At 38.6% G+C, this 27,595-nt stretch overlaps 1 protein-coding gene across 1 annotated transcript in view; it reads right to left on the bottom strand.

Annotated features, from left to right (window-relative positions):
* Positions 1-27,595, bottom strand: part of cacna1c (calcium channel, voltage-dependent, L type, alpha 1C subunit) — a 667,856-nt gene that overhangs the window by 98,083 nt on the left and 542,178 nt on the right. The window contains exons 12-16 of the mRNA XM_055153273.1: positions 26,281-26,371; positions 7,833-7,859; positions 6,021-6,181; positions 3,328-3,401; positions 3,105-3,256 (exon numbers count right to left, since the gene is read on the bottom strand). Coding sequence (XP_055009248.1) covers positions 3,105-3,256; positions 3,328-3,401; positions 6,021-6,181; positions 7,833-7,859; positions 26,281-26,371 — 505 coding nt within the window. The remainder of the gene's footprint in view (positions 1-3,104; positions 3,257-3,327; positions 3,402-6,020; positions 6,182-7,832; positions 7,860-26,280; positions 26,372-27,595) is intronic.

The following is a 27,595-nucleotide window of genomic DNA, read 5'->3' as shown; positions in this document are numbered from 1 at the left end:
ACTGTGGATATGCTGGTTTTTCCTCTTAAAATGCCTTGACAAGACTTAACCCAAAGAACTAAGACTTAAAAGTGTTTAGAACTGATATTTCTTCATGTAGTCTGCACTAAAACAGAGCAAAGGATCATGGTCTATGTAGTTCTCTGTTTTTTTTAGCTATTGCTGCTCCATAACTCTTAATTTAAGCAAAGACTCTTGTAATTCAAAATATTGTGATGGTCCACGATATTATTGTGAGACTTTTGACGAGATGTTATTGTTACATCCTAACTAATTAACTCAAAATACTTACTGGTTTTTAACTCAGCATGAGAATTGTGTGGTCCTCTGACTGACTTTTATTCATTTTATTGATTTTTCTACTTGATAATTTCAGTGTTTTTATGTTTTATTGACTTTCTTATTTGTTTTTATGCTTTATTTTATTCAATGTGTTTTTTTATTTAGTGTGTGCTACTCGGAGCAGCACTTGGGAGACATTGTGTTGGTAAAAAAATGCACTAAACAAATAAAGTTGGATTCGGTTACGGAAAATGGAAAATATGATGGACATATTTACATATTTGGATCACCATGTTACCTTTTATTGTTTTGAAAATGGTGTATTCGACAAAAACAGCGTATTAACACGTTTTATGAGTTTCAAGATGCTCTGAGCCTCCCCTCTCTTTGCTCTCCATGCTAAGTCACTCCCCCTTCAGAGCACCATCACAACACAATCGGCATGGAAACCACTGCGCACTGTATCAGGTTTGTGAAGTTGTTGCATACAGTTTTGTATCATGTTTTTGTATATTTATGGAGAATTGCTGGGTGACGTAGACTTGTGGGCGGAGCATTGGACAAAATCTTACAGCTATAGGGCCCAGAAGAGATCACTAAATTACTCAAACATGCATGGATGACATCTTAAACTTCTTCAGGCATGTTTCTGATGAGAGAACAACGTTATAACGCGCTAGAAAGCTCCAAAAAAGCATTTCAGATCCTGTACATGTGTTATGTTTACTGTATTTGACCGATTTTGTCTTATGCTTTTTTGCTTGCTAAATTACGTCATCTAGTGGTCACTTTAATTTACTCTTTTAGTAATAATAATAGTACAAGAAGAACGTTAGACAGGAAGTCGTTGTTTAGGCCTCCCTTTAGCAAAATGGCTGCTCTTCTGTTCTGATGTTTCGCTTTTGATGTTTGTTTAAGCATCGTCTGTAAATATGACATTGTAAAACATAATTACACACCTGTAATACGATTTTTTGTGTTTGATTTGTACTAGTTAGCACGTTTTTGGCACCGCATTGTTATGTAAATTAGATCGATATTCATATGCTAATGTCGCGATGCTAACTGTCATGCTAACTACTTAAACTCACTGTTGGAGCTATTTATAATTTGTAAACATTATCCAGCACTGATATTAATAGCCATTTCTGTACGTGTTTATTGTTACAGTTTCACAAAAGGTGGAACCAGTAAATTTCACCAAAGTCATCTGTTGTCTGTGAAGTTTCTAGCAAGTCCATTTACAACGTGTTTAATGTTTGATGTATTTCTAAGTGTTGTTTTTCTGTGGCTTCTCAGTTTGTCAAATGAGAAAATGTTTTCAGTCGACCTACCTGGTAAAGTGCTGAATAAATAAAATACATGAATAAAACATGAAATCCTGTATTACATTATAATATATCATGTTAACTGCAAATATCATTGGTACTTTGTTGTGCTTTGAAGCAGCCGTTCCCAAAGTCAAAGTCATGACCCTCTAAAAACGAGAAACCCAGAAATGAAACGTAATTTATTTGAGTGATTATGGCATGTTTTCCATTAGACTATTAGCTGAAAATAACGTTTGTATTACTATAATAAGACTACATCTAAGATTAGATTAGAGGACTTTTATTTGTCTCACGATGGGGAAATTCCACAACACAACAAGAAGGCAAAAAAAATCAGAAATCAAGATAAAGAAATATTAGAAAACTGTTTTAATTTTTACACTAAGACTCCTGGGCTGGCCGAGCAGACTCAGACCAAAACATGTACAACAGGTAAAATCCTAGAGATATGATAGTCCTCACCAAAACAAGCTCAAGACCAATAAGACCACCAGAGGGTACAGGGACTTTTCGGTTCGTGCCCCCTGTCTTTGGACCTCATCACCCCTTGAACTCCGAAAAGTTAAATGTCTTAGAACTTTTAAAACCAACTTAAGGGCCTGTTTACACGAGAACGCTTGCGGGTAAAAATGACAAAATATTTTATTGGAAGTGCCTTTCATTTAGATCGGTGACGCTGTTTTTGTGGCTTAAAAACTCAAAAATCTGAAAGCATCCTCCAGAGTAGAAAAGTTGAATACGCTCCGCTGTAGTGTTTACATCTACACTGCCCAAGATGCAAAACTCTGGTCAGATCTGCTCACGTCACGTACACTTTTACCTCACAAATGTCACCACCTAGGGTCACTACCATAGCCGCCTGGCATGCATACCTAACTGAATTCCACACACTTTTGCGTCACCGTATGCACACAGATTTCCTCCCGAAAACGCTCGTCTAAACGCAGAATAAAAAGTGAAGACGCGATGCCACTTTTGCGCCTTCTGTTCTGTTCATATAAACGTAGCCTTAAAACACATTTTTATTCCGGCAAGCATATGGTTGATCATATCCTGTAGCATTTTTTTGTTTTATCATGGAGAGCAGGATCTGTATATTTTTCGCAGATCTAACAAGATTAAAAAAATAAAACTAAAACATCAAGTGTAATAAACATATTGTATATTGAGTATATTGTTGATCAGTAGTGATGCATGTGGGGATTTACACAGCAGAATTTGTATTTAAAGCTTTAAGGTTGTTTAAGGCTATTAAAAGCATATCATAAAATATCTACAAAAACAAATATGCAAAACATTAAACCAATTTAAGATAAAAAATGTTCATTTTGTCTTCTTATATACAAAAGAACCCAATTTAAGATCATTATAAATTAGTTAAAAATCTTGTCTCGCCCCACTCCCTGCTGAAAATAAACCGTAACTCTCGAATTTTTGTGATTATGAGGTTGTGTATAGTAAAAATATTGCAGTTTGTGTGTGTATTTTCACCTTGTTATTTTGAATATTCTGAGCAGCCTCACACATCGGAGCACGGAGATGCCCAGAGGAGACATGATCTTGGTTTCCACTAAAATGGTCTCCAGGATCCCACCACAAACCACGAAGCTGTCGAAGCGATTGAACAGCGAAACAAAATACGCCTGGACAAAACAGAGGGAAATATTATGAATAATTAACAACAATGAAATGAACACACCGGGGGGATCCTCACCTGGAGTCCTAAGCTGTACATCTTCAACAGCATCTCGCCAGTGAAGAGGGCTAGTAAAACTTTGTTGGCGATATCTAAAAATGCAAAGAGAAAACAGAGGTTAAAGTTTCTATAAATTTGATAAAAGTATTAATGATTCAAAGGGTTTTTCTCAAGAATATGTTTTTTTTAACATGTATTAAAAGTGAAAAAATGCACAGCACACTCAGATAGCTGATGTCTAAAAGATTTTTTATTTTTAAATAACGCTTCGGCAAAAAAACAAACAAAAAAAACCTTCGTCAGATATTTTTCTTGCTTTGGATCACAGTACAGTCTACTTTTTTTTTTCTGCCGAAACATAATAAAAAACTGCTTTTGGACATCAGCCATCTGAATGTGCCGTGCATTTTTTCACTTTTATTTTGCTGTTCCTTGCATTTGCACCTCTACTAGAACTTTGGTGTGCATTTTCTGTGATTGGTGACAGTTTTAGTCCAGCCTGGATTTGTTTTAAGTTTTTTTTTTTTTTTAAGTCAATATGAAACATATGAAGAATCGAAATTGTGTTTCTCACTCCCAATCGTATAAATGATAATAAAGGGAAAAGTCCAAGTGTTCTTAGAGAGGCGAGATAGTTCAGCATCCTAACAGCCTGGTGGATGAAGCTGTAAGTGAGACTCCAACTAGAGGTCTGTGTGGGACAGAATTTTCTGTCCTGGAACTGCCCGCTCCCGCAACGAAATGCAATTTTCAGTCGCGCTCCCACCCACATCTGAGATATTTTGTCCTGCTCCTGCCCGCAAGTCCCACGAGATGGGAACGTTCACTTTCTTAAGCTCTATCAAACACGGAGAAGCGGAAAGGAATTGTCTAAAATGTGCATGAGATTAGGCCAAATACGCAAGTTTAGGCTGCTTAAAATGTTTTTATTAATGCCACATCAACTATCCAGCACAAATGATGTATGATAAACGTATATGAATCATTTGTATATTTTACTTTACACTCATATTTAGTTTGCGGGACTGCAGTTCACGCCCGCTCCCACCCAGGCCCACAGTGAGCTTTCGGAATGTGTCCTGCACTGCACTGCTTTGCGTCAGGTCCCGCGGGAGGCCCATGGGGGTGCAGAGCTCTAGCTCCTACTGCCTCCCTGAGGGCAGGAGGCTGAACAGATTGTGTACGGGGCGACTTGCATCACTCACAATTGCGAGTAGTCCAAGTTTAGACCTGAAATCTCCCATGTTTTTTAGTTCCCTGTGTTAATTCTTTCCTTTATTTTTTTCTCATACGGACAGACCTTATCCCTGATTGGCTAATCCACCTGTCAAACTAAATAAACCTGTACACAATAATCTGTCCTTTATGAATGCAGCAATATGAACTATAAATATGTAAATAGTGTTTGGACGTGGAGACTGAGACTGAATGGGACTATAGTTTTACTTATGTCATGTACAAGGTCAGTGTGTGTGTGTGTGTGTGTGTGTGTGTGTGTGTGTGTGTGTGTGTGTGTGTGTGTGTGTGTGTATGTGTGTATGAACACTGAGGTATATTGGATTGTGTTCTGTATTGTGTATGTGTATACTAAATATTTTTAGGACATTTCCTTTCCTGCTCTCATAAAAGAGGATTTTTTTATTGTTGTTTTTTTAAAATAGTTCTGCCATCTTGTATCCTGTTCTATTTGTTAATAGTGTTTGGCAAAACAAGTGTTAAACTTCAGCCTAAACCCCTTTGGTCTATAGAATAACCTTATTGCTATGCATTAACTGCATAATTTGTTTTTTGTTAAATCATTGTTATATGATGCATGATTATGTTAATTGACCGAAGAAAATAAACTACGACTACTACTACTACTTATTGACTGACTGGATGAATGATTGCATCAGTATACATTGTATTGTATTTTATTGACATGTGCGCCTTTATGATATCACCCTGTCCAGGGACTGAAGGTGGAAATTAGAAATTGTGCTATAACCTTGCTCAAACATATGACTTCTTTGCGTAGCTCAGTGTTTTTTGTGCATTGGCCCTGATAAATAAACAACTAAACTAAACTTAACTAAACTAAACTAAACACAGCCTTTTCAAAATGAGGATATGGTAAATAGTTACACATTTATAAAGTGCTTTTCCACCTTCAGGGCACTCAAAGCACTTTATGTCAAAGAACCACTCACACACTCATACACCAGTGTACGCAGACAATGGGGCTGAGGTGGGTTAAGTGTCTTGCCCAAGGCCATAACAAAAGCGTTCATCTGTGGGAGCTGGAATCGCATTGCCAACCTGTGAGTCAGTGGATCTGACCGCTCAATGAATGATGTTTTTGACGCTGAGAGCAGGACTCCCCATACAAACTTCTGTGCATGTGTTTTGGAGAATGATTTTGTTTTATTTTTGCATTTTGAAGATCTTGTTTTGTTTGTTTTTTTCTTTAATCTTCTTATGTTTGAGAGAACCCAATGTGCAAGCCTTTAATGTAAATAAAATGAATGACTGAGAGTTGGATATGAAACACCAACCTTCAGATCAGTGGACAAATGCTCCACAAACTGAGCTACTGTCGCCAAATATTCACCAATAACCAGACTCACATTTTTGTAAAGTACTGAAGAGTGTGTATTCTGAATCGAAGGCAATCCTGATGTAGTTAAGTCCTAAAACAGACACTATGTTTTTGTGTTTCGTGTATAATTTACCTTGTACATCTGTTAACCACTGCGGCTGCTGGTGGTGCTCGGAGGCGATGGTTAACGTGTTGAGGAAAACCAGGAAGATGACGAGCCAATAGAAAACCTGGGATTTGACGCCCGCTCTGCACTTCCTCCTAAACAGTCTGTTCCATCGCCGCGAGTAACGACTAAAGGGATAAAGACAATACGGGACATTGCGCCGGGGTTAGACGTAACAGAACCAGCAGAGAGAGAGAAAGAGAAGACTCAGCAGTGCATCTTGTTTGCTGTGAATGAAAATGAAATACAGTCAAATATAAAAATGAGGACTGTTTTATTTTATTTTTGATTGAGTAAAAGCACTGGAGAACAGAGAAATCAATTGTTCTTATAAAACAGAGCTGCACAAAGGACTGCGACGCTTCAGGGCAGTCAAAATCCACTGTCAAATTTATATGTAATAAATTAAATGCAGTGCAATAACTTCATTACACTGACTGGAAATTGGCTGTTCAAAAATAATCTGTTCAAATATTTAAAAAAATGTTCCATAATTCCTTAATTTTATAGTTTTCCTTAATCCACTTTAAAGGCTTTTCTCCATGTTGATGTTATTGCTTTGTCTGGAATGTTTCACAGTATGGCTTTAAATCTCTCTATCGTCATGGAGACCAACCCAGACTGAGTTACAGGTCAGATCTGTGGAGAGCCGACTCCGCTCACAGTCAGAATGTCTGTTTTTCTTGGTATTTTTGAGTTATAAAACCGCCTACAATTGAAAAAAAAAGTAAGGTAGAGCTGTTTAAAGTCATACTGTGGAACATTCCAGGCGGAGCAATGACATCTCCATAGAAACAAGCAGGTGACAGGACAGACCCCCAAACAAAAAGTTAGATAGTGCACCTTTATTTTAATTTATTAATATTCTGGAAAAAAACAAACAAACAGACAAGAAAAAAAAAAAAAAAAAATAATAATAATAATAATAATAATAATAAATATAAAAAATAAATAAATAAATACAAAATACATTAATTATATAAATTATAAAATAAAATTAAAAAAAATAATATATATTATATATATATATATATATATATATATATATATATATATATATATATATATATATATATATATATATATATATATATATATATATAAATAATTGTACTAAAAATATGTATTAAAAATCAAAAACTGACTATGAAATTTATGTCTGTGATTCCTTTTGATTGTTAAATGAACATATATAATTTAAATAGATTTTCATCAAACCGAAATTATTGCTTTGGATCAATATAAATTATTAAATAGAAAAAGGTGACATTATATATTTAAATAGAATTAAGAGATCCACATGGCTTCCTGCAGCATGTGTCATCATTTTTCATGTATATTTTTCTCATATTGTGCAGCCCTGGTATGACACATACACAGTCATCAGCTTTATTTTTTTAGTGTTTTTGTTTTTGTATGACATTAAAGAAACTGCATTTTTATTTTAGTTTATATTTTGACTTAAAATCAGAAATTTCATTAAACCACATCCCTTAAATCACATCTTTGAAAACATCTCACATATAAAAGTCCAACTTACAGCACAACACAAGATGGCATGCAGACCTGAAATCGCGAAAACAGACCCCCGCTTAGAAAAGACAACACCTTATTCCTTCACGTAAACTCCACTTTTGTCATATTAACCCGTGTTTTATAATGAGAAGAAGGGCTTCTGTCACTACCGCGCACACACACAATACTGTCTGACTCCACAGGACAGCAGAGGAGATGGAGGAAGAAGAGGAGGAGGGACAATGGAAAACAACATGTACTAACCTGAACTTGGATTTGGAGATCCTATTTCTGGAACACAGAAAACAGAATGGATTATACATACACACATCACATACATAGAGACAAGGGAGAAGTGATTTGGTAAGGCCTGGCGCGGCTCAAATCACCATCGACAAAGACAACGGGGGACAGTGCGGGACAATCAAAAAGTTTAAAGGGCCCATATTACGACGTTTTCTGATCTGTTATAATGTTGTTTTCTCATCGTAAACACACCCGGAGTTGCGTTTTGGTTTTATTCTCACATTTTAAACACACAAATCATGCATATTTTAGGCGGAGCTCCTCTCTCAAACTGAAAACGCTTCTGTAACACCTTGTGATGTCATGAGGTGATACAGAAAGTGCTCCACTGTCTTTGTAAACTCCATACACCTTCGCTAGAATCATTTGGACGGTTTCAGCCCTGGAATTGCCAATCTTGACTGAACTAAACGTAAAAAGTAGCTGTTGATTTCAGGGATTTCATTCTTTTTCACTGACAAAATTTCAAAACTTTTCCATGACCTAAAGTGAGTTTTCCATGACTTTACGGCACCTATGTGTAGAACTGATCAGACTTTTAGGGCTAAATATGACATGTTAACCCTTTCCACTCACCTTATGGTTTGGTTTTAAAGTTTTTTAACATTTCTAACATTCAAAATTAGGGATGTAATGATATCCAAATCTCACGGTGCGATATTTATTGCGATATTTTGAAGAGGCTGATATAATTGTAGATAGGACACTTTGTTTGCTTTTAAAATACCTTGACAAGATTTTAGTTTGAATTATTTCCGTCATAATCCCAAGAATTCAAGTAAAAAGCATATTTCTTCATGTTGTCTGCACTGAAATGAATCATGGGATATGTAGTTTCCGATGTTCATAAGCTGTTGCTTCTATAAAACCATGTATTTATGCAAAGAAACTCGATATATTGTGACAGCCCACGATATTATTGTGAAACTTTTGACGATACGATATTTCAATATATCAGTTATTGTTACATCCCTATTGAAAATACTGTTGTCTCTTAAACAAAAGGTGCATATGTTCAGAAATAATCATAATAGCCTAATAATAACTTAACAAAATGCTGTAGTTGTGTGAAAGAGATACTAAAATTCCATGACTTTCAAGACCTGGATAATGACATTTTCAATTTCCATGATGTTGGTGCCATTTTCTATGTTGCAATTCAGTTGAGATTCATAATATAATTTGATTTATATCCAGTGATTGCATGTTACAGCATATTTAGGATTATATTACATTTACTTTACTATTTGATAATTTGTATTTAGTTTTGAATTAGTTCAGATTAATTACTTTTAGAATTTCCAGATGTAGAGCCAATAGGAGCCAGCACCAATATGACACTTTGAGCTTGCGCATTGATGGAAGGTAAAACCGTTATTCTGTATCTTGTGTAAGATTTTCAGTAAAGACTCGGCGAACGCACTGTTTTCTATTGCTGTTAAAACCTTCAGCAGGTGTAGACTCGCTCTTTACATCTCAAAGTGGTTACCGTATTTTAAGGGCTATTAGACGCTCTGGATTATAAGGCGTACTGTCATAGAATGGTCTATTTTTGAACTTTATTCACAAATAAACCGCACTGGACTTTAAACGAAACACAAGAGTTGGATCGGTCAGTGTTTTTGTTTGTTTGTTCGTTCACGGTGACTCTGGGCTTTGTTCAGTTGTGGCATGTAGGGAGGGTGTGTCTGGGACCGCTGGATTGTCGGCGTGTTCGCAGTGACTCAGTTGTTCAGTCGTGTCTAGAAGCGGCACATTGGATTCGCTTTTTCGGTTCGTTCCTACGTTCCGTTCCTCGTCGGCGTGGAGTGATGAGTGGAGTCTGTGGGTGTTTTCGCCGCGCGGTCGCTGTCTGCTCCGTGTGTGTTTGCGTGCGCTGCGGGTGTTGCGGCTTTGTAGTTTACTGAAGTCGTGCTGGGACACCCGAGTGGATTCGTGTACAGAGCGCTCTGAATTGTGGGGCGCACAATCGTTTTTTGATGGGGTCGGAGGCTTAAGAGCGCGTCTTATAGCCCGGAAAATACGGTAATTGCATGAAAACGAACTCACTGAACACAAGAAGGAAAATTTTGCCACTTCACATGACATTTCCAGGATTTCCATGACCCTGCGACTTGCAAACTACCACTTCATGACATCACAAGGTGGAACAGAGCATTTTAAGCTTCGGAAATGTAGACAGACTAATATTAAAATGTTACTCAAACTTGTAAGAATGAAACAAAACACAACTCTATGCATGGTTTTGATGAAGTAACATTATTATAACATGGCTTAAAGCTCACAAGAGTCAATTTTGTGTAATATGGGACCTTTAACAGGATTTTGACATTTAAAATTTGTACTTTTTCATTGGTTGTCCATCACTGCTACAGCCATAAGTACAATACATTTAAACTGTAGACATTATGGGACAGAGAGAGGACTGGAGTATTGTGGAAATGACTGTAAATCATGAAATCAGTCGTGAAATATGGTAAATGATAAAAAAAAATAAAGTAGAAGTTTAGGTGTTGTTTATTATTTATTGCAGTGACATCACGCTGGGGGTGCTCTACATGTTTGTGTATTAGAGGAATATTCAGCTGTTATTATGAAAACACAATGTCCATGAAGTTGAGCAAAACTTCTCTTGCTGCAGTAAAGACGCAGTAGATTGTAAAAGCTGCTCTTGATGTCAAAACGAGACCACTGTGCAACGTTTCTGTTATTGAGTATTGTAGATTTCGGGTTGCTATGGATACGGGACATAACAGGAAGTAGAAAAAACGAGAATAATAAATGTATATAAATAAGGATATACTATGAATAGATTTTAGAATAGATTTTATAAGCTGGGTTGCAACTCTGTACTGTCTGCATCTAATTATAAAGCAGCTTTTTGGCTCATTGTCTGTGCACCAGGAAGTGTGATGTTAGCATGCTAGTTGTTTTTAGCATGGCTGTAACAACAAAACTCTACTCAGGTCTACTAAAAAGTTGTGAAAACCGCTTAGGAACTCATCACGGTGAATAATTAGGACGCTCTGAATGCACACATGAGCAAAAACTGCCCCAAAAACGTTTTAATGTAGTCTGTAAACTTAAGAAAAGACATAAAATGGATTTAAGCGACACATTTTCAAGAGCTTGTGATCAATACGAGCGTTCATGGTGCTGTTTAGGAGTTTTTGTGACTATAATTTTACGTCTGAGAGACTTCAGATCACCTGTTGTCGCTCCAACCAAACCGGCTCTGGTCAGATTGTGTAAAAACAAAGCTCAGATTAAAGCAGGGGTATCAAACGCAAATTCACAAAGGGCCAAAATTAAAACTGGGCCTATCTGTAGCCGGCGGGCAGCTCTAATACATATTTGATATAATCTCGCGGGCCAAATATAATAATATCGAGGCCAAATTTGACACGAATTTTTGAATTTTTGATGAATTTGTCCAAGTTTGACATGTCTGGATTAAAATATAACAGCGCTTCTAACAGAGTAGTGCTTTCAGTTAGCATCACATCCCCAGTGACTGCAGAAAAGATCAGCTGCAAAGTATCAACAGTGGTCCAAAAAAAAAAAAAAAAAAGAAGTCTGACGTAGGCTTTTTTGGCGAAACGCAATCTCAAAATAATGAAGAGTTCTGGACATCGGCCAAGCTGCTGCTCCTTCCACTTGCGCCTCGATAAAGACGCTGGAGTGCATTTCATTGCTGTGCGTTTTCTGTTTGATTAGATCAGTATTGTTTATTCTCAGCGTATGGAAATCCTTTAAATTCACTCGTTATGGCTCGATCAATGGGACTATACTACATTTCTGCCTTCCCCCGGTGCAGAGATATTGTAAAAGCAGCTCTTGAGGTTCAAAATGAGGCCACTGTGGACTGTCTGCATCGAAATATGAACTGTCCTAGAACCAGGATGTGCGCTGTTAGCATGCTAGTTATTGTTCGCATTACTACTCGCCGATCCAATCCAACTTTATTTGTATTTCACATTTGTAGCACAATATAAATCAACACAACATTAAATAAAAAAATATATAATAAAAATAATAATAATAATAATAATAATAATAGTCAGTAACAAAACAAACAAACAAAAAAAAAACCTAAAATTAGCAAAATCCCCCCAAACCTAAAATTTGCAAAAAATTTATAAATACATAAATACATAAAAAGTAAAATTTGCAAAAAAAATTTATAAATATATAAAAACTTAAATGAGCAATACATAAATAAATAAATACATAAAAACTTAAATAAGCAAATAAATAAATAAATAAAAACTAAAATTAGTGAGAAAAAAACAACAACAAAACAAAACAAACACAAAAAAACCCAAGCAAAAACAAAACTAAACTAAACTAAACTAAACTAAACCAAAAAAAACTAAAAATAGCAAAAAAATTGTGCAAATTTTCACAGTGTTTTAAAAGCCGGTGAGTAAAAGTTTGTTTTTAAACCAGACTTAAAAGAATCAACTGAAGGGGGAGCATCTTAATATGTGGAGGGAGACTGTAGTCTAGTCTCTGAAAGTTGTAAAAAGTGCTTACAAACTCATTGCGATCAATAATTAGGACATTCAGAATGCATAAAATAACTCTGGACCACTGCAAACTATTTAAAATGAACTAGCTCTTTTCCCCTTTTTTTTTTTATTATTTTTTTAATTGGATCGGTATTGTTTATTTACATTTATTTGGTTAAAGGGACTATACCAGATTTCTGTCCATGAATTCGAGTAGTACAGTGTGCTTCTTGTGGGTTTCCTCTGGCTTCTGTTTTCCTCGACCACTAATATAATTTAGTTTTGGTCGGACCATCATGGCTCTAGACCAAACCTTGATCTGATGTGGGGAGCGTCGTTATGTCTTTGTCTAGAATGTTTCACAATATGGCGTTTTCAGAGGTCGCTGGTGCTAGGCTAGTGTATGTCAATGGTCCTGACACTAAAAACAGTCTTACCCACTCCGCAAAACACCCGAAGTAAAACTATTATTACACCAGACTGTCAATGTAAATGTCTGTGTTGATGGAATAATTTTAGAAGTAAAACCAACCTTGCATTTAAAGGATTTATGTCTGAGCAGCAGCAGCGAGTTGTACTTCCTGATAGAAAGCTCGGCAGTGGTGGACTGATATGATCTACCACAGGGGTCTCTAACCTGTTACTCAAGAGCTACCAGAACCTCTCCAACCCCCTTCAAGTAGCTCAAGGGATCATAAATTACATGTATTGTCCTGAATAACTCAAATTTGCTGAATTAAATGCCTATTATTATTGTAAATCTATCATTTTGATGCCTGACTTTGTACACTCATAAATAAATAATGGTTTATGTTTTATCTAAGGCTACGTTCAGACTTCAGCCTGAAGTGACCCAAATCCGATTTTTTTGGCTTCTATGTTCCTGTATCTGATCATTTAATGACAGTCTGAACGACACAGATCAGATTTTTTCAAATGTGACCCAGGACACTTGGATATGTGCTCCTAAAACCGATACATATCTGATCTTTTGACATGCGACTTCAGTCTGAACGGCCAAAGTGCATTCATCCACCTACACGTTATCAACAAGCCACAAACGTCACTATTCTGTGCTGAAGTAGGTGAAAATTGTTAATGAACTCTGTGTCACTGAAGTGAAGCACATCACCACTCTCCACTCTTGGCTATGTCCCCACATCCACACGTTCCTTTCAACGGACGTCGCTGCCGCTGCCCCACAAAACACCACGGCCAAAAACCTCGTCCTTCTCCTTCTCAGTCTCCTCCTTAAAACAAGTAAGTTGTTCATGTTCTGGCTCCGGTACGAGAGGAACTTTAAAATCTCCAGGTGCTCAATGCTCGCGTCCATGTTTGAACAACTTCAGTAAACACAGAGCACGCTCGCTGCGGTTGACGTCGTCGTGTCTCCAGTGCACATGTGGGACACTTTCGGGCCGTTTAATGTTCACACTGTAGTTCACATACAAGTCGCATTTAATTGAAAATGTGAACGACCTCGCAAAAACCTCGGATTTCACAAAAAAATCTGAATTGAGCGTTAAGCCCTGCAGTCTGAACGTAGCCTAACTGTACCCCATCTAAATCTTCCCATGGCTGTAGACTTTATTTCCTGCAACCGCTAAAAATAGTAGCTCTCTGGAATATTCGTTTTGTAAGAGAAGTCCGAAGAAAAAGGCTGGAGACCCCTGAACTAGCACCTATCTCACCTGCAAAGTAAAACTCCACTGCTGCTGAGAAAACAGTCCCCCAACCTGCGACGATTCATGCGATGCGAGGTTAGTTTTATTTCAAACATTATTCTATCAACGCAGACATTTACGTTGACGGTCTGGCGTACTGTGGAACATTCCAGACACATTCCACCCATGACCAGACCAGAAAAGTTACACAGTGCACCTTTAGTAAAGCATTTCACGTTTTCTCTTGCTGCTCAGTGCTAAATCTGTGTAAATAAAGAATTGAATCAGCCGGGATCAGTCGTCTGTAGTAGAAAGAGTCTCTGATAAGCAAAGCGTTTTCTACTGAGGAGAACATAATACGATTCACCTGAAGCAGAAAGATGTTTTGTCCGGCGTTTTCACCGGTTTAAAGAAGAGACAGAAAACACAGAGTGACGGTTTGACCGGTGAAAATGACAGAACCATTTAGAAAAGCGTCTCTTTAAACACCAGAGCAGGAGATGGACTGACTGTGTACGGATGCTGACAGAAAACTCCATCTCTCTCTCTTTTTTTTCCTCCTCTCTATCTTCGATCATTCCCCTTATTATCTCCCTCTCTTTTTTTTCTCCGTAGACTCACTCCTTCTATTTCTCTCTCTCTATCAGCTCTGTCTTTAAATCACAGCTCTCTCGCTCTCTTCTTTCTCTTCAAACCCTCTGCTTCGTTCCTTCTTTTTTTCTGTCTCTCTTCTCTTAACCCTCTCCTCTGTCTCTCTCTTTTCTTACATTAACACGTCTCTCTCTTTCTCTTTCTCTCTCCTTTGCGTTTTCTTCATTGCTCCATCTCTCCTGTTATTTCACTTCTCTCTCTCTCCCTCTCTCTATCACTCCTTCCCTCTTTTCTTTTTCTTCTCTCTACCCTGTCCTCCTTTTCCCTTACTCTCTCTCTTCTCTACTCTCTGTCACCTTCTATCTCCATTTCCTTCCTTCTCTCTCTTTACCCCCTTTCCAATTTCTCTCCCTCTCTCTGTCACTTTCTCTCTCTTGTCTCATTCCTCTCCTCCTTTCCCCTTACTCTCTCTCTTCTTCTCTCCCCCACTCTCTTTCTCTCGTTTCTCTCTCTCCTGTTCTCTCCCTTTCATCCCAATCTCTGCTTTAATCCCTTCCTCAATTTCTCTCTCCCTCCCTCTCTCTATCACTCCATCTCTCTTCTCTCTCACCCTCTCCTCCTCTCCCCTTACTCTCTCTTCTTCTCTCATTTCTCTCCCTCCTCTCTCACGTTCTATCTCTATTTCCCCCTCCTCTCTCTTAACCCCCTTTCAATTTCTCTCTCTCCCTCTTTCTATCACTTCCTCTCCTCCGTTCCCTTTATTCTCTCTCTCTTCTTCTCTCCCCCCACTCTAAAGCTCTCTTTCTCTCCCTCCTCTCTCACCTTCTATCTTCATTTCCTTCCTTTTCTCTCTTTACCCCCTTTCAGTTTCTTTCTCTCTTTTATTTTTCTCCCTCCCTCTCTCTATCACTCCTTCTCTCTTCTCTCCCCCACTCTCTCTTATATCTCTCTCCTCTCTCACCTTCTTTATCCCTTTCCTTCCTGATCTCTGCTTTAATCCCTTTCTCTCTTCTCTCTCTCTCACACACACAATCCCCCTTTTCTTTTTTTCTCTCTCTTCTCTCTGCCTTCTCCTCCTTTCCCTTTACTCTCTCTCTTCTCTTCTCCTCTCCCTCCTCTCACCATCTCTCCATTTCCTTCCTTCTCTCTCCTTACCCGCTTTCAATTTCTCTCTCTATTAGTTCTCTTTCCCTCTCTCTATCACTTTCTCTCGCTTCTCTCTTTCCTTTCCCCTCTTCCCTTTAGTCTCTCTCTCTTCTTCTCTCTGAAACTTTGAACTCTCTTTCTCTCCTCCTTCTTTCACCTTCTATCTCCCTTTCCTTTCTTCTCTCTCCTTTCAATTTTCTCTGTTTCTCTATCACTTCATCTCTCTTCTCTCCTCCCTTCCCTGTATTCTCTCTCTCTCTCTTCTTCTCTCCCTCCTCTCGCCATCTATCCATTTCCTTCCTTCTCTCTCCTTACCCTCTTTCAATTTCTCTCTCTATTTGTTTTCGTTCCCTCTCTCTATCACTTTCTCTCTGTTCTCTCCTTCCTCTCCTCCTCCCTTCCATTATTCTCTCTCTCTCTATTTCTCTCTGAAACCCTGAACTCTTTCTCTCCCTCCTCTCTTACTTTCTGTCTCCCTTTCCTTTCTTCTCTCTCCTTTCAATTTCTCTCTCTCCCCCTCTCTATCACTTCGTCTCTCTTCTCTCCTTCCTTTCCTCCTCCCTTCCCTTTATTCTCTCTCTCTTCTTCTCTCCTCACTCTCTTTCTACCTCCTCTCTCTCCCTTTCTTCCATCTTTCCCCCCTCACCATCCCTCTCTTCATTCCTCCACTTATATAACTCTCTCTCTCTCTCACGTCTTCATTTTCACTTCTGTCCCCGTGTCGTTGCCATGACGACAGCCCCGGCGTACCGGCTCTTATCTGCGGAGCGGTGCCAACGCGTGCCCAACGGCCGACAGACGGAGGGGTAACGTTTACGCTGGTGGCAGTTTTTTCCATTTAAGGCCGAGCTCTGTGTCGCTTTAAAAAGTCGAGCCAAAACTACGAGATAATAAAAGATAAACTGGAATTGGCTCATTGGACCATTTTAGGAAAGAGCAGAAAGAGAAGTAACAACAAATCAGACGTAAACAAATGATTATATTAGAGGTGGGACATTAACGCCTGAATTACGGTCAATTAATTACAATGAAAATAATGCAGTAAAAATATGAACACATTTTGCAGTGCACCATGTCGAGGTACGACAGTTATACTGATGCACACATTTCCAAATAAAACATATTTTAATCATGGATCTATTAAAATAACTGGATAGAGTGTAGCTGCCTCCAGTTGACGTAGTGACACTGGAACTTCAACCGAAAAAAATCCCCTGGGCTGAGAAAGGATTTTTCTCATAGAGGCAATGTAAACACAAACTGCTCGTGTTTGTCTGACAGGCACCTACAACTTTCAAAAATGTTGGATTTTTACTTATTTTCAGATCATAAACTTTATCTCAGCTCAAAATCCTTCAGTTGTCTTAAAAAAAAAGCTTTATAATCTTTCACTCCGGCTTCACTCTAGCTCGTCTCGCTCTGATTGGTCAAAACGATCACATGATACATGAGACCGCGCTCCGTGTGTGCGCTTGCGTGCATTGGCATGTACACATGCTCAAACGGCCCAGAGCCACCGGAAGTACCTCGCCGGGCTAAAGGCGAATCTGGAACACAGACTGTATAAAAGCAGTGGACTAAGTGAGTGTGACGTCATCCACAGCGTTCAGCGTTCGCTCAAATGAAGCTCGAAATGTTCACGGTTACAGGAGAGAATCTGGAGCCAGACTCTATGTTATGAATATGATTTTTTTGACGGACAAAATAGTCAAAAAAAAAGTCAGAATCATGTAGTTAATACAAAACATTTTAACCCTCTCGGGCTCAAATTAATTTTTAGTATCAGGGAAAATCTGATATTTGGGGAAAATTATAATATGGGGTAGTAATATACAATCCTGACTTTTTTAACCTTTGTGAACAAAAAAAGGATTTTGCACTTCTGGCCGTTTGTGTGGAGCCATTTTTGCACAGTCTGCATCGTCCACGTTTATCAGCATGGATGGGAGAAAAGGCTCCTGAGTAAAAAAAGCTCAGAAAATATGGATGTAGAGTAAGTAGGTAATTGGAATTTAGCTGTTGCAAATCTGCAACGCCTGCCTGGAGAGGGTTAAGACTGCAGCAGGTACAGAGAGATGAGTGACAAGATCTTTATGTAAGTAAATTGGAGCCAAAGTCAGAAGGAGCCGGAAAAGCCTCCTGGCACACTTCCTATTTGGCACGGGGCGGCTAGAACATTAGCTATGTCCACTCATATATACGGTCTATGATCTGGAGTCATGCACCATTAAGCTCGGCTCAATGACTTGAATGGCGCCCATTTTGAAACCCCGGGGCTTGATTTTAATAGACATTTTTCACAACAATGTAGTTTAAACGTCACTTCCGGTTAATGCTTTCTTTAATATTTATAAATATTCATAGAAACGTCTCGAGTATTTTCTACCAGCTTCATAAATCTGCCCCATCACCAAATCTTCAACCATCAAGGTCGAAAAAGAACATATTCTGTCCATGAAGAATTTATCCACAAATATCAAGGTAAGAAAGACAAAAACGTAAAGATGAACAACGACGAGTATTAGTGAACTACTCCTGAGCAAAACCAACATTATGGTCATGAATAAAACATAAGTAACTTGTGAACTCAGACTGATTCAGCAATTAAAATTCACAAGTTACTTCTGTTTTATTCCTGAATATAATGTTAGTTTTATTCAGTAGTTCACTGATGCTCGTCGTTGTTCGCCTTTAAGCAGTGGCAGAGTTAACAGTTTGGGGGCCCTAGGCGAATTTAAGTTTGGGGCCCTCACTTGTTGTTGTTTATTTGTTTTTCTGTCTTTTTAAAAAATGTATTTATTGTCTGTTTTTCCCCATTGTTTTTTGAGACACTCACATCTCTATTTGAACTGGGGTGGATTGGAAACTTGTCTTAATAGTTCGGTCGCCTACTCGAAAATCAGAGCTGAAAGTAGTTTTATTCTTTTCCTAGTGGAATTATATTTTTGTTTACATCCATTATATATGATGATGCTGTGATTATGTTCAAATCAAAGTCAAGCTGATGAGCCATGTCCATTGTCCACTGCGATATCCATTCTAACATTAAAGGGGGGAAAGCTTTGACACTTGAAATAGATTTCAGGTAGAGATCGGATACTATTTTGATGGAGTTTCTTTTTTTTTTGGAGACAACTCTCACTTAATGTCATATTGAGAGAAAATCCACTTTCTCCAGCTAAACTCTGACAAGACTGAAGTCATAGTGTTTGGTCCACAGAAACAAAGGGACAGTGTCAGCAGTCACCTCCAGTCTCTCTCTCTAAAACCTTCAAATCAGGCAAGAAATCTAGGGGTAATAATGGACTCAGACTTGAACTTTAACAGCCACATCAAGTCAATAACATCTGCAGCCTTTTACCATCTAAAAAACATAGCAAAAATCAAAGGTTTACTGTCTAAATCAGACTTGGAGAAACTTATCCATGCGTTTGTCTCCAGTAGGTTAGATACTGTAATGTTCTGCTCACTGGTCTCTCCAAACGAGCTGTGAGACGCTGCAGAACATCCAGAACATCCAGAACATCCAGAACATCCAGAACATCCAGAACGCTGCAGCTCGGGTCCTTGACTCGAACTAGGAAGTACGAGCACATAAGTCCTGTGCTCAGGTCTCTGCACTGGCTTCCTGTGCCTCAGAGACTTTAAAGCAGCTCTGTTTGTACAAGTCTCTCCATGGCCGAGCACCAAAGTCCATCTGTGACATGTTAGTGTCATATGAACCATCTCACACACTCTGAGGAGCTCAGGGACCGGCCTCCTGCTGGTGCCCAGAGTCACGACTAAACAAGGGGAGTCAGAGTTTCAGGTTCATGCAGCTAAAACCTGGAACAGTCTGAACATGTGAGACAGACTCTTCTGTGACGCTGTTTAAATCCAGACTCAAAACATTTCTGTTTAACTGTGCAAATAACTGAAAGGTTTTCATTCCGCACTCTTCTCTCCAATTTATGTCTCTCTTTTTTAAAATTTTAATCTTCATGATTATTTATGTTTTGATTTGTTTTTATTATGATTTTAATGTATTTCTTATTCTGTAAAGCACTTTGAATTACTTTGTGTACGAATTGTGCTGTACAAATAAACTTGCCTTGCCTTCTCTGAGGCCTCGACCATTAGTAGCACTGAAGGCAATTGTTTGGGAGCCCCTCCAGGTTCTGGGGCCCTAAGCGGCTGCCTACTTTTGTCTAATGTTAGCACCGCCTCTGCCTTTACGTTTTCATCTTTCTTACTTTGATAGTTGTGGATAAATTCTTCATGGACAAATTTATGTCCTTTGTTGACTTTATTGGATGAAGATTTGGTTTGATTTGGAAGATTAATCCACTCTACATGATCCTGAATTTTTCATTTTGCAATTTTGTCCCTAAATCAAGACATGAACATAAATAACGGACCAATAAGACGAGTTCATTCCAACAGGTTTGATTGACAGCTAGTGTATTGTGTTGCTAAGTAAACCTCCTTCCCTCTTTCCCGCACACTAAGTCATGATTGGCTCTTGTGGTTTCTATGATCCTCGCGGTCGGATTTCCAAATATGGAGCCCCTGTGACCTTTACCGTCGCGAGCTTCGTTTGAGTGGAGCTGAACGCCGCGGGTGACGTCGCGCTCTCTCCAAGTCCACGTCTTTACACGGCCTCTGATCTGCACATGCCGGTCTGCGTCAAAACTAACACGAGCGAGCGCCTTGACTTTGAAAACTCCAATTTCGTGACAGCTGTGATAGAAGGAAGGAGATAAAAATGTATCAATCTCTTTTCGAGCGCTCGCAAAACCGTCGCTTCACAGCAAACACGTCGGCTGTTATCTCTGTCCTCTCTCCTGCTTTCTGAACCCTTTGCCTTCCTTTCTTTCTCTCTCTTTCCAACTCTATGACCCTCTCTATCTGTCTTTCTGTTCTCCCTCTTTCTCTTCTCTTCACTCTCCCTGTTCTCTCTCACTGTTTCTTTCTCTCTCCATCAATAAACACTGCCGTTACAAGATGGATTGAGTGCGCGTGACGCTACCAGTACCTCTCTATTCTCGTCCTCCCTCGAGGTAAATATGCTTCCCTTTCTTTCCATCCTCGTCGTCCCAAAACAAAACGCAGCAACAGACCAGGTGAGATTACATTTTACAGTTTGATGCAGACAGTTTCCAGCAGCTCGTCTGGTTTTGTCACGTACAGATTTTACGATATAATACATGGAGAAAAATGGAATTTACACGAGAGAAATCAAGGTACTGTCGCTTTAAAGGTGCACTGTGTAACTTTTTGGTTGAGGGTCTATCACCTTCTCGTTATTTGGACAGCTCTACTTTACATTCATGCAATTAAAAGTGGTTTAATAGCTCAAAAATACCTCGAAAAACAGGCCTTTCCCTGCTTCTTCTGTGTTTAGATATGTGGTCCGTGAAAAAAGTTTGGACACTCCTGCTCTACCGAAAAAGTTACACAATGCACCTTTAAGAAAGATTCACAAATTCAGAATTATCACCTGAGGAGTGGAGTTTTAATGTTATTACGACTGTGCGATTTTTCTGACAAGCTTTGTGATTGGATTTGCAATTTATGTTTTTAAGTTAATAACAGGATTCTGCTCAAAGTTCACATTTTAAACTTGTTCAGGAGAATTTGTCAAAAAGAATAAAATATGAACTGACAACTAATACAAGAATCACATGTTTTTACAGTTTTATATGCAAAGTAAGAGAGGAGATTTTGTTTTTTGTGGAGGAAATGATGGTTCTTAAAGGTGAATTGTGTTACTTTTTTGGTGGAGGGTCCATCAAATGCTTTTTCTGTCCTTGGAGATGTTCTTGCTTTGTCTGGAGTGTTTCACAGTATGGCATTAAACCTTTCTATCTTCATGGAGAAACCAGTCCAAGTTACAGGTCAGATCTGTGGAGAGGCGACCCCGCTCACAGTCAGAATGTGTGTTTTTCTAGGTATTTTTGAGCAATAAAACCACATGTATTTGAGTTAGGCTACGTTCAGACTGCAGGCCTTAATGCTTAATTCGGATTTTTTTGTGAAATCCGATTTTTTTCCGAGGTCGTTCACATTTCCACTTAAATGTGACTTGTATGTGATCTCCAGTGTGAACTTTAAACGCCCCAAAAGTGTCCCGCGTGCTCATTAGAGGACACAACGACGTCACAAAAGGCGAGCGTGCTCTGTGTTTACGGAAGTCGCCTAAACACCTGGAGATTTTAAAGTCGTTGTCGTACCGGAGCCGGAACATGTACAGCGCATTTGTTTTAAGGAGGAGATTGAGAAGGAGAAGGACGAGGTTTTTGGCTGTGGAGTTTTGTGGGGCAGTGGCAAAAACATCTGTAGAAAGGAACATGTACGTGTGGAGTTGCAGCCAAGAGCGGTGGGACTGACATGTGCTTCACTGCTTCACTCACACAGAGTTCATACACACTTTTCGTATGACGAGAAGAACATTTGTGTACATTTGTGAGCGCCTACTTGAACCACTCTTATATTATTATTCTATTCTTTTTATTTTATTCCATTTAATTCTATATATTAATATTTATTTATTGCTATTTTATGATTTTGCTTTTATTTTATTTTACTGGTTTATTCTTTTGAGACTAGTATGATTATTTTAGTAGTTTATTTTAACGTTTTATTATTGTTATGATTATGTATTTGTGCAGCTCTTTGGAAACTGTTTGTTTGTGAAATGTGCTATAGAAATAAAAGTGGATTGGATTGGATCTTGGGCGGCCTATTTCAGTGAGCAAATGCATCGGTGTTGGGTTGTATTGGCTCGCAACAGGTGCTTGTTATCAGGCAATAACCAGTTCAGACTGAAGTCGCACGTCAAAAGATCGGATATGCATCGGTTTTAGGACCACATATCCAAATGGCCTGGGTCGCGTTTGAAAAAATCGGATCTGTGTGTTCAGACTGTCATTAAAAGATCAGATACAGGTCGAATACGGGCAAAAAAATCGAATTTGGGTCACTTCAGGCTGCAGTGTGAACGTAGCCTAAATGTAAGACAGAGCTGTTTAATGTCACACTGTGGAACATTCCAGACAGAGCAGTGACGTATCCATAGAAACAAGCAGGTGATGAACCTCGAACCAAAAAGTTGCACTAATTGGGTCCATTCAGACTGCAATTTTCTTAAAAACTTGACCAATAATCTTTAAACTTCTTGCTTTAAATGAGCTTAGTTGTGTCAAACTTAAAGCTGCACTGTGTAACTTTTCTGGTGTAAGGTCCACCACCTGCTTGACTCCATGTAGATGTTATTACCAGGCCAAGTTACAGGTCAGATCTGTGGAGAAGTGGGCCCGCTCACCGTCAGAATGCATGATTTTTTTATGGTAGATTTGAGTAATAAAAACTCTTGTAATTTAATAAACGTGAGATATTTTTGTTTAACGCCATACTGCGGAACATCCCAGGCAACGCAACGCCAGAAAAGTTCCACAGTGCGGCTTTAGGAAGAACAAACTGATACAAAACAGCCAAAGAAAAGCAGGAGAACACGTGAGAACTCTGCGCCTAACTACAGTGAGTAATCCACAGTCAGCGGCGTTTATGATTGGAACAGCTCGCGCTTTTGTACGCAGCTCGACCTTGTGTCTGTGAATGAAAAGTAATGACTAAAAGAACACAAAAGGAGAGGGTGAGTCAGCCGTAGGAGCGCCCCCCACAGGCAGGAGGAGGAACTTCACCACCACAGACATGAATGGGACTGAACGAGAGGACAGAGGAGAAGAGCAGAGGTGAGTTTGGATTAAAACATGGCTCTGACAGATGCCCCACTTCTTTAGGAAACAGAATATAAACTCAAAAAAAAAAAAAAAAAAGGTTTTGCACGTTCTGTTTGATATTGTTAACAGTAAAAGGAAAGTGTAATAGAGTTAGAAACAAAAAGGAGAGTTAAACATTTCATTTAGTTAGTTTAGTATTAGATATGTTTGTCTAATCTAATGCACAAAAACAAGCATCGGTTAAAGAATTGTGAAAAATGAGGACGGTTACAGCAATTCAAAACTAAATATTTTGCTTTTTGAATGGTTAGAAGTCCTCAAAATGGCGTCCATAATAGTGCACCCATGAATACTGTAAATTGGCAAAACAGTCAAAAGTGTTTCAGTATTATCTCAAATATAATAGCAAATTTTAAACAGTAATTGACTATTGAAAAAAAAAAGCTCTGCAGGATTCTTTAACTACCTTTAACAACTTATAGAAAATATATATTAAATTATATAATAAATAAATGGCAATGCACCAATGGACCAATCATCAGTTATCAAATCTAAAATGTAAACCATGTAAAACAGTTTTGTTATAGAGCTTTTTCACAACAGCCGGGAATTTGCGGAACTTGTGGTTAATGCTTTTCTACGGCGAAATATCTGCGGAAATGTCTCGCGTATTTTCCACCAGCTTCATAAATCTGCCCCATCACCAAATCTTCAAAATCTTCATCCAACGAGGTCGACAAAGGACGAAAACGTAAAGGGAACAACGACGATGCATTAGTGAACTACTTTTACTTTTACTCTGATTTAGACAGTGTTTACTGTCTAAATCAGACTTGGAGAGATTTATCCATGCGTTTGTCTCCAGTAGGTTAGATAAAATGTAATGTTCTGCTCACTGGTCCAAACGAGCTGTGAGACGCTGCAGAACATCCAGAACGCTGCAGCTCGGGTCCTGACTCGAACTAGGAAGTACGAGCACATAAGTCCTGTGCTCAGGTCTCTGCACTGGCTCCTGTGCCTCAGAGACTTTAAAGCAGCTCTGCTTGTACAAGTGTCTCCATGGCCGAGCACCAAAGTCCATCTGTGACATGTTAGTGTCATATGAACCATCTCACACTCTGAGGAGCTCAGGGACCGGCCTCCTGCTGGTGCCCAGAGTCACGACTAAACAAGGGGAGTCAGAGTTTCAGGTTCATGCAGCTAAAACCTGGAACAGTCTGAACATGTGAGACAGACTCTTCTGTGACGCTGTTTAAATCCAGGCTCAAAACATTTCTGTTTAACTGTGCAAATAACTGAAAGGTTTTCATTCCGCACTCTTCTCTCCAATTTATGTCTCTCTTTTTTAAATTTTAATCTTCATGATTATTTATGTTTTGATTTGTTTTTATTATGATTTTAATGTATTTCTTATTCTGTAAAGCACTTTGAATTACTTTGTGTACGAATTGTGCTGTACAAATAAACTTGCCTTGCCTTGCCTACTCTTAAGCAAAACAAACATTATGGTCTTAAATAAAACATAAGCGATACATAAGTCATTAATAACTAGTAACTTGTGAATTCATACTGATTCAAGAATTAAAATAAAAAATCAATTTCATGATGTAGATATTGGCATAGACAGAGAGATTTGTGCAGTTTGAATGGTGCTGATTGTTGCAGAAGTTTTCAGCTTGTCCAAAAAAGCGTGGAAGTAAAAGTCTGGAGACCAACTGGACGTCTTCAGCAGGAGAAGTTTATTGACCATCAATAATACGGCCTGGGGGGACATGAAAAGTGAACATAGTGTGATCTTTGAGTGTTCAAGCCCCTTGAGCTTTATAAAACAAGTGTGGTGAGACTATGAAGGCCAGTAGACATCGGTTAGAGCAATAAGCCACAGTTTAGATAATGGTGCCAGTGGTGTGCCAAGGGAAGATCATGGTGTAAATAAAGCTTTTGTGAGTCAATGTTAAACTGAGTTGTACGTGGAAGATAAATTGTTCACAGATTACATGTCTCTGCACAAATCTCTCTATCTATGTTAATATCTACATCATGAAATCAATTTTTAATTTTAATCGTAGAATCAGTCTGAGTTCACAAGTTACTTTTGTTTTATTCATGACCATAATGTTAGTTTTGCTCAGGAGTAGTTCACTAATGCGTCGTCGTTGTTGTTCGCCTTTACGTTTTCGTCTTTCTAACCTTGGTAGTTGTGGATAAATTCTTCTTTGTCGACCTTGTTGGATGAAGATTTGGCGAAGGGGCAGATTTATGAAGCTGGTGGAAAATATGTGAGACATTTCCACAGATATTTTACATAGAAAAACTGTCCGTTGTGAAAAAAAGGTCTATGTCCACGTTGAATTAAAATCTAGTTATCTTCGCACATAACATGGTCAGATTCAGTTTGTTGCGGGGTTAACGTCTGAGGAAAATTGTTCTGCACTCGGCTCATTCATGACGAACATGTGAGTCAGTATAGTCACGTTTTCTTTGTGTTTTGGTCGTTTTTAAGCAGCTTTTCTGTATTTTACGTAAACAAATGCCTCTCTTTACTGCTGGCAGGGATCAGATTGGTCAAAAATAGAGACACCTGGGACGTTTCTTGTATAAAACTTGGACAAATCAAGTGGTTTTGTATAAATCTGCTGGGACAGGGGACACAGGGCTCAAAACTGGGACTGTCCCGGGTCAAAAGGGACGTCCGGTCACTCTTGGTTATCATGAAGCGCTAAGGAGGAGGAGGAAGTAGCAGCGACGCAGCCGTGTGATCGGTTGTACTTACGCTAGCCGTGTGCAGCAGGCCTCCCCCTCCACGTCGGCTCCGGGCGCGTTGTCTGTGTTGACGGACTCGTTTTCGCTCGCCGGCATACTCACTGCGCGGAGGGGAAGAGACAGAAAACACAGAAAAGAAAAGAAAAAAAAGAGAAAGAGAGAAAAGATGAATTAACATTTAAAGATAAACGTGTCAATTCAAAGGCTTCAAAAATGCACTGCAAAAAAAAAAAAAGGACGACTACAGAAGTTAGAGCGACTTGAATTCAGAAAATGATGAAGAAATCAAGAGGAGATTAAGATGTGATTTCTGAATTCAAGTAATTTATCTCATTTGTAGATATCTGTTGGTGTATGCAGCAACCTTGAACAATGCGGACCTGCACAGGCGACTCTGAATATCTGCCCTGTTTCTTAATGTGGCTCCATAAAACCAGTGTCTTTCTATTAAAGAGAGTGGGCCATAATAATATGAACAATCATCGGAGTGGGTTTGGAGCTAAAGGGCATTTTAACAGTGGTTGGATTTCGTCCTCACAAACACTTTGGGGGGTTTATGTCCTAATATGAATACAGCAGATTCAGTAATGTAATCTAAGCTGTCTCTTTAAGTCAGATGCACGGGAAGAAGGCAATAAATACATCTACATTAGTAATGATAACGTAATACAAAATGTAAGTTCCCAGCTCGATTTATAGACGGGCAGTGAACAAACTTAAAGCTGCACCACGCAACTTTTCTGCTGGAGAGTTAAATTATACATTATACATTCAGATATTAATTACAGGCTGTGGCGGGGTCAGCAATTTTGGGGCCCTAGGATTTTTTGTTTTTGTTTTGTTTGTTTGTTTTTATAATATATTTATTGTCTGTTTTTCCCCCATTGTTCTTGAGACATGCACGTCTCTATTTTTTTTTTAAATTATGGTGGATTTGGTTTGGGGGCCCTAGGCAGCCATTTCTATTGCTCAAAAACACAATAATTTCTTCTGTGAATAATCTGCTATATAATAAAATAATCTGTAATGTAGTGTGGAGCTGTAACCTGCTTGTCTCACTCATGACAGGTGGTTTGATCTATACTGTGGAACATTCTAGACCAGGGGTGTCAAACTCAAATTCACAGAGGGCCAAAATGAAAACTGAGATTAAGTCGTGGGCCAAACTAAATATTTATCAAAAAATTTCAACAACATCTGCATGTTTTCTCTTCTTTTGAGATATGTAATATTAAACCTTTTCTTATTAAAATAAATGTTTAATAACAGTTTTGCTTAAACATTGAATCCAGAACAAGCAAAATATAAAATAATAACAACAATTT

This window comes from Boleophthalmus pectinirostris, unplaced genomic scaffold, assembly GCF_026225935.1.
Source record: "Boleophthalmus pectinirostris isolate CB_2022bp ecotype Guang Dong unplaced genomic scaffold, ASM2622593v1 HiC_scaffold_18, whole genome shotgun sequence".
Taxonomy (NCBI): domain Eukaryota; kingdom Metazoa; phylum Chordata; class Actinopteri; order Gobiiformes; family Gobiidae; genus Boleophthalmus; species Boleophthalmus pectinirostris.
This window is presented reverse-complemented; position numbering and strand designations above follow the sequence as displayed.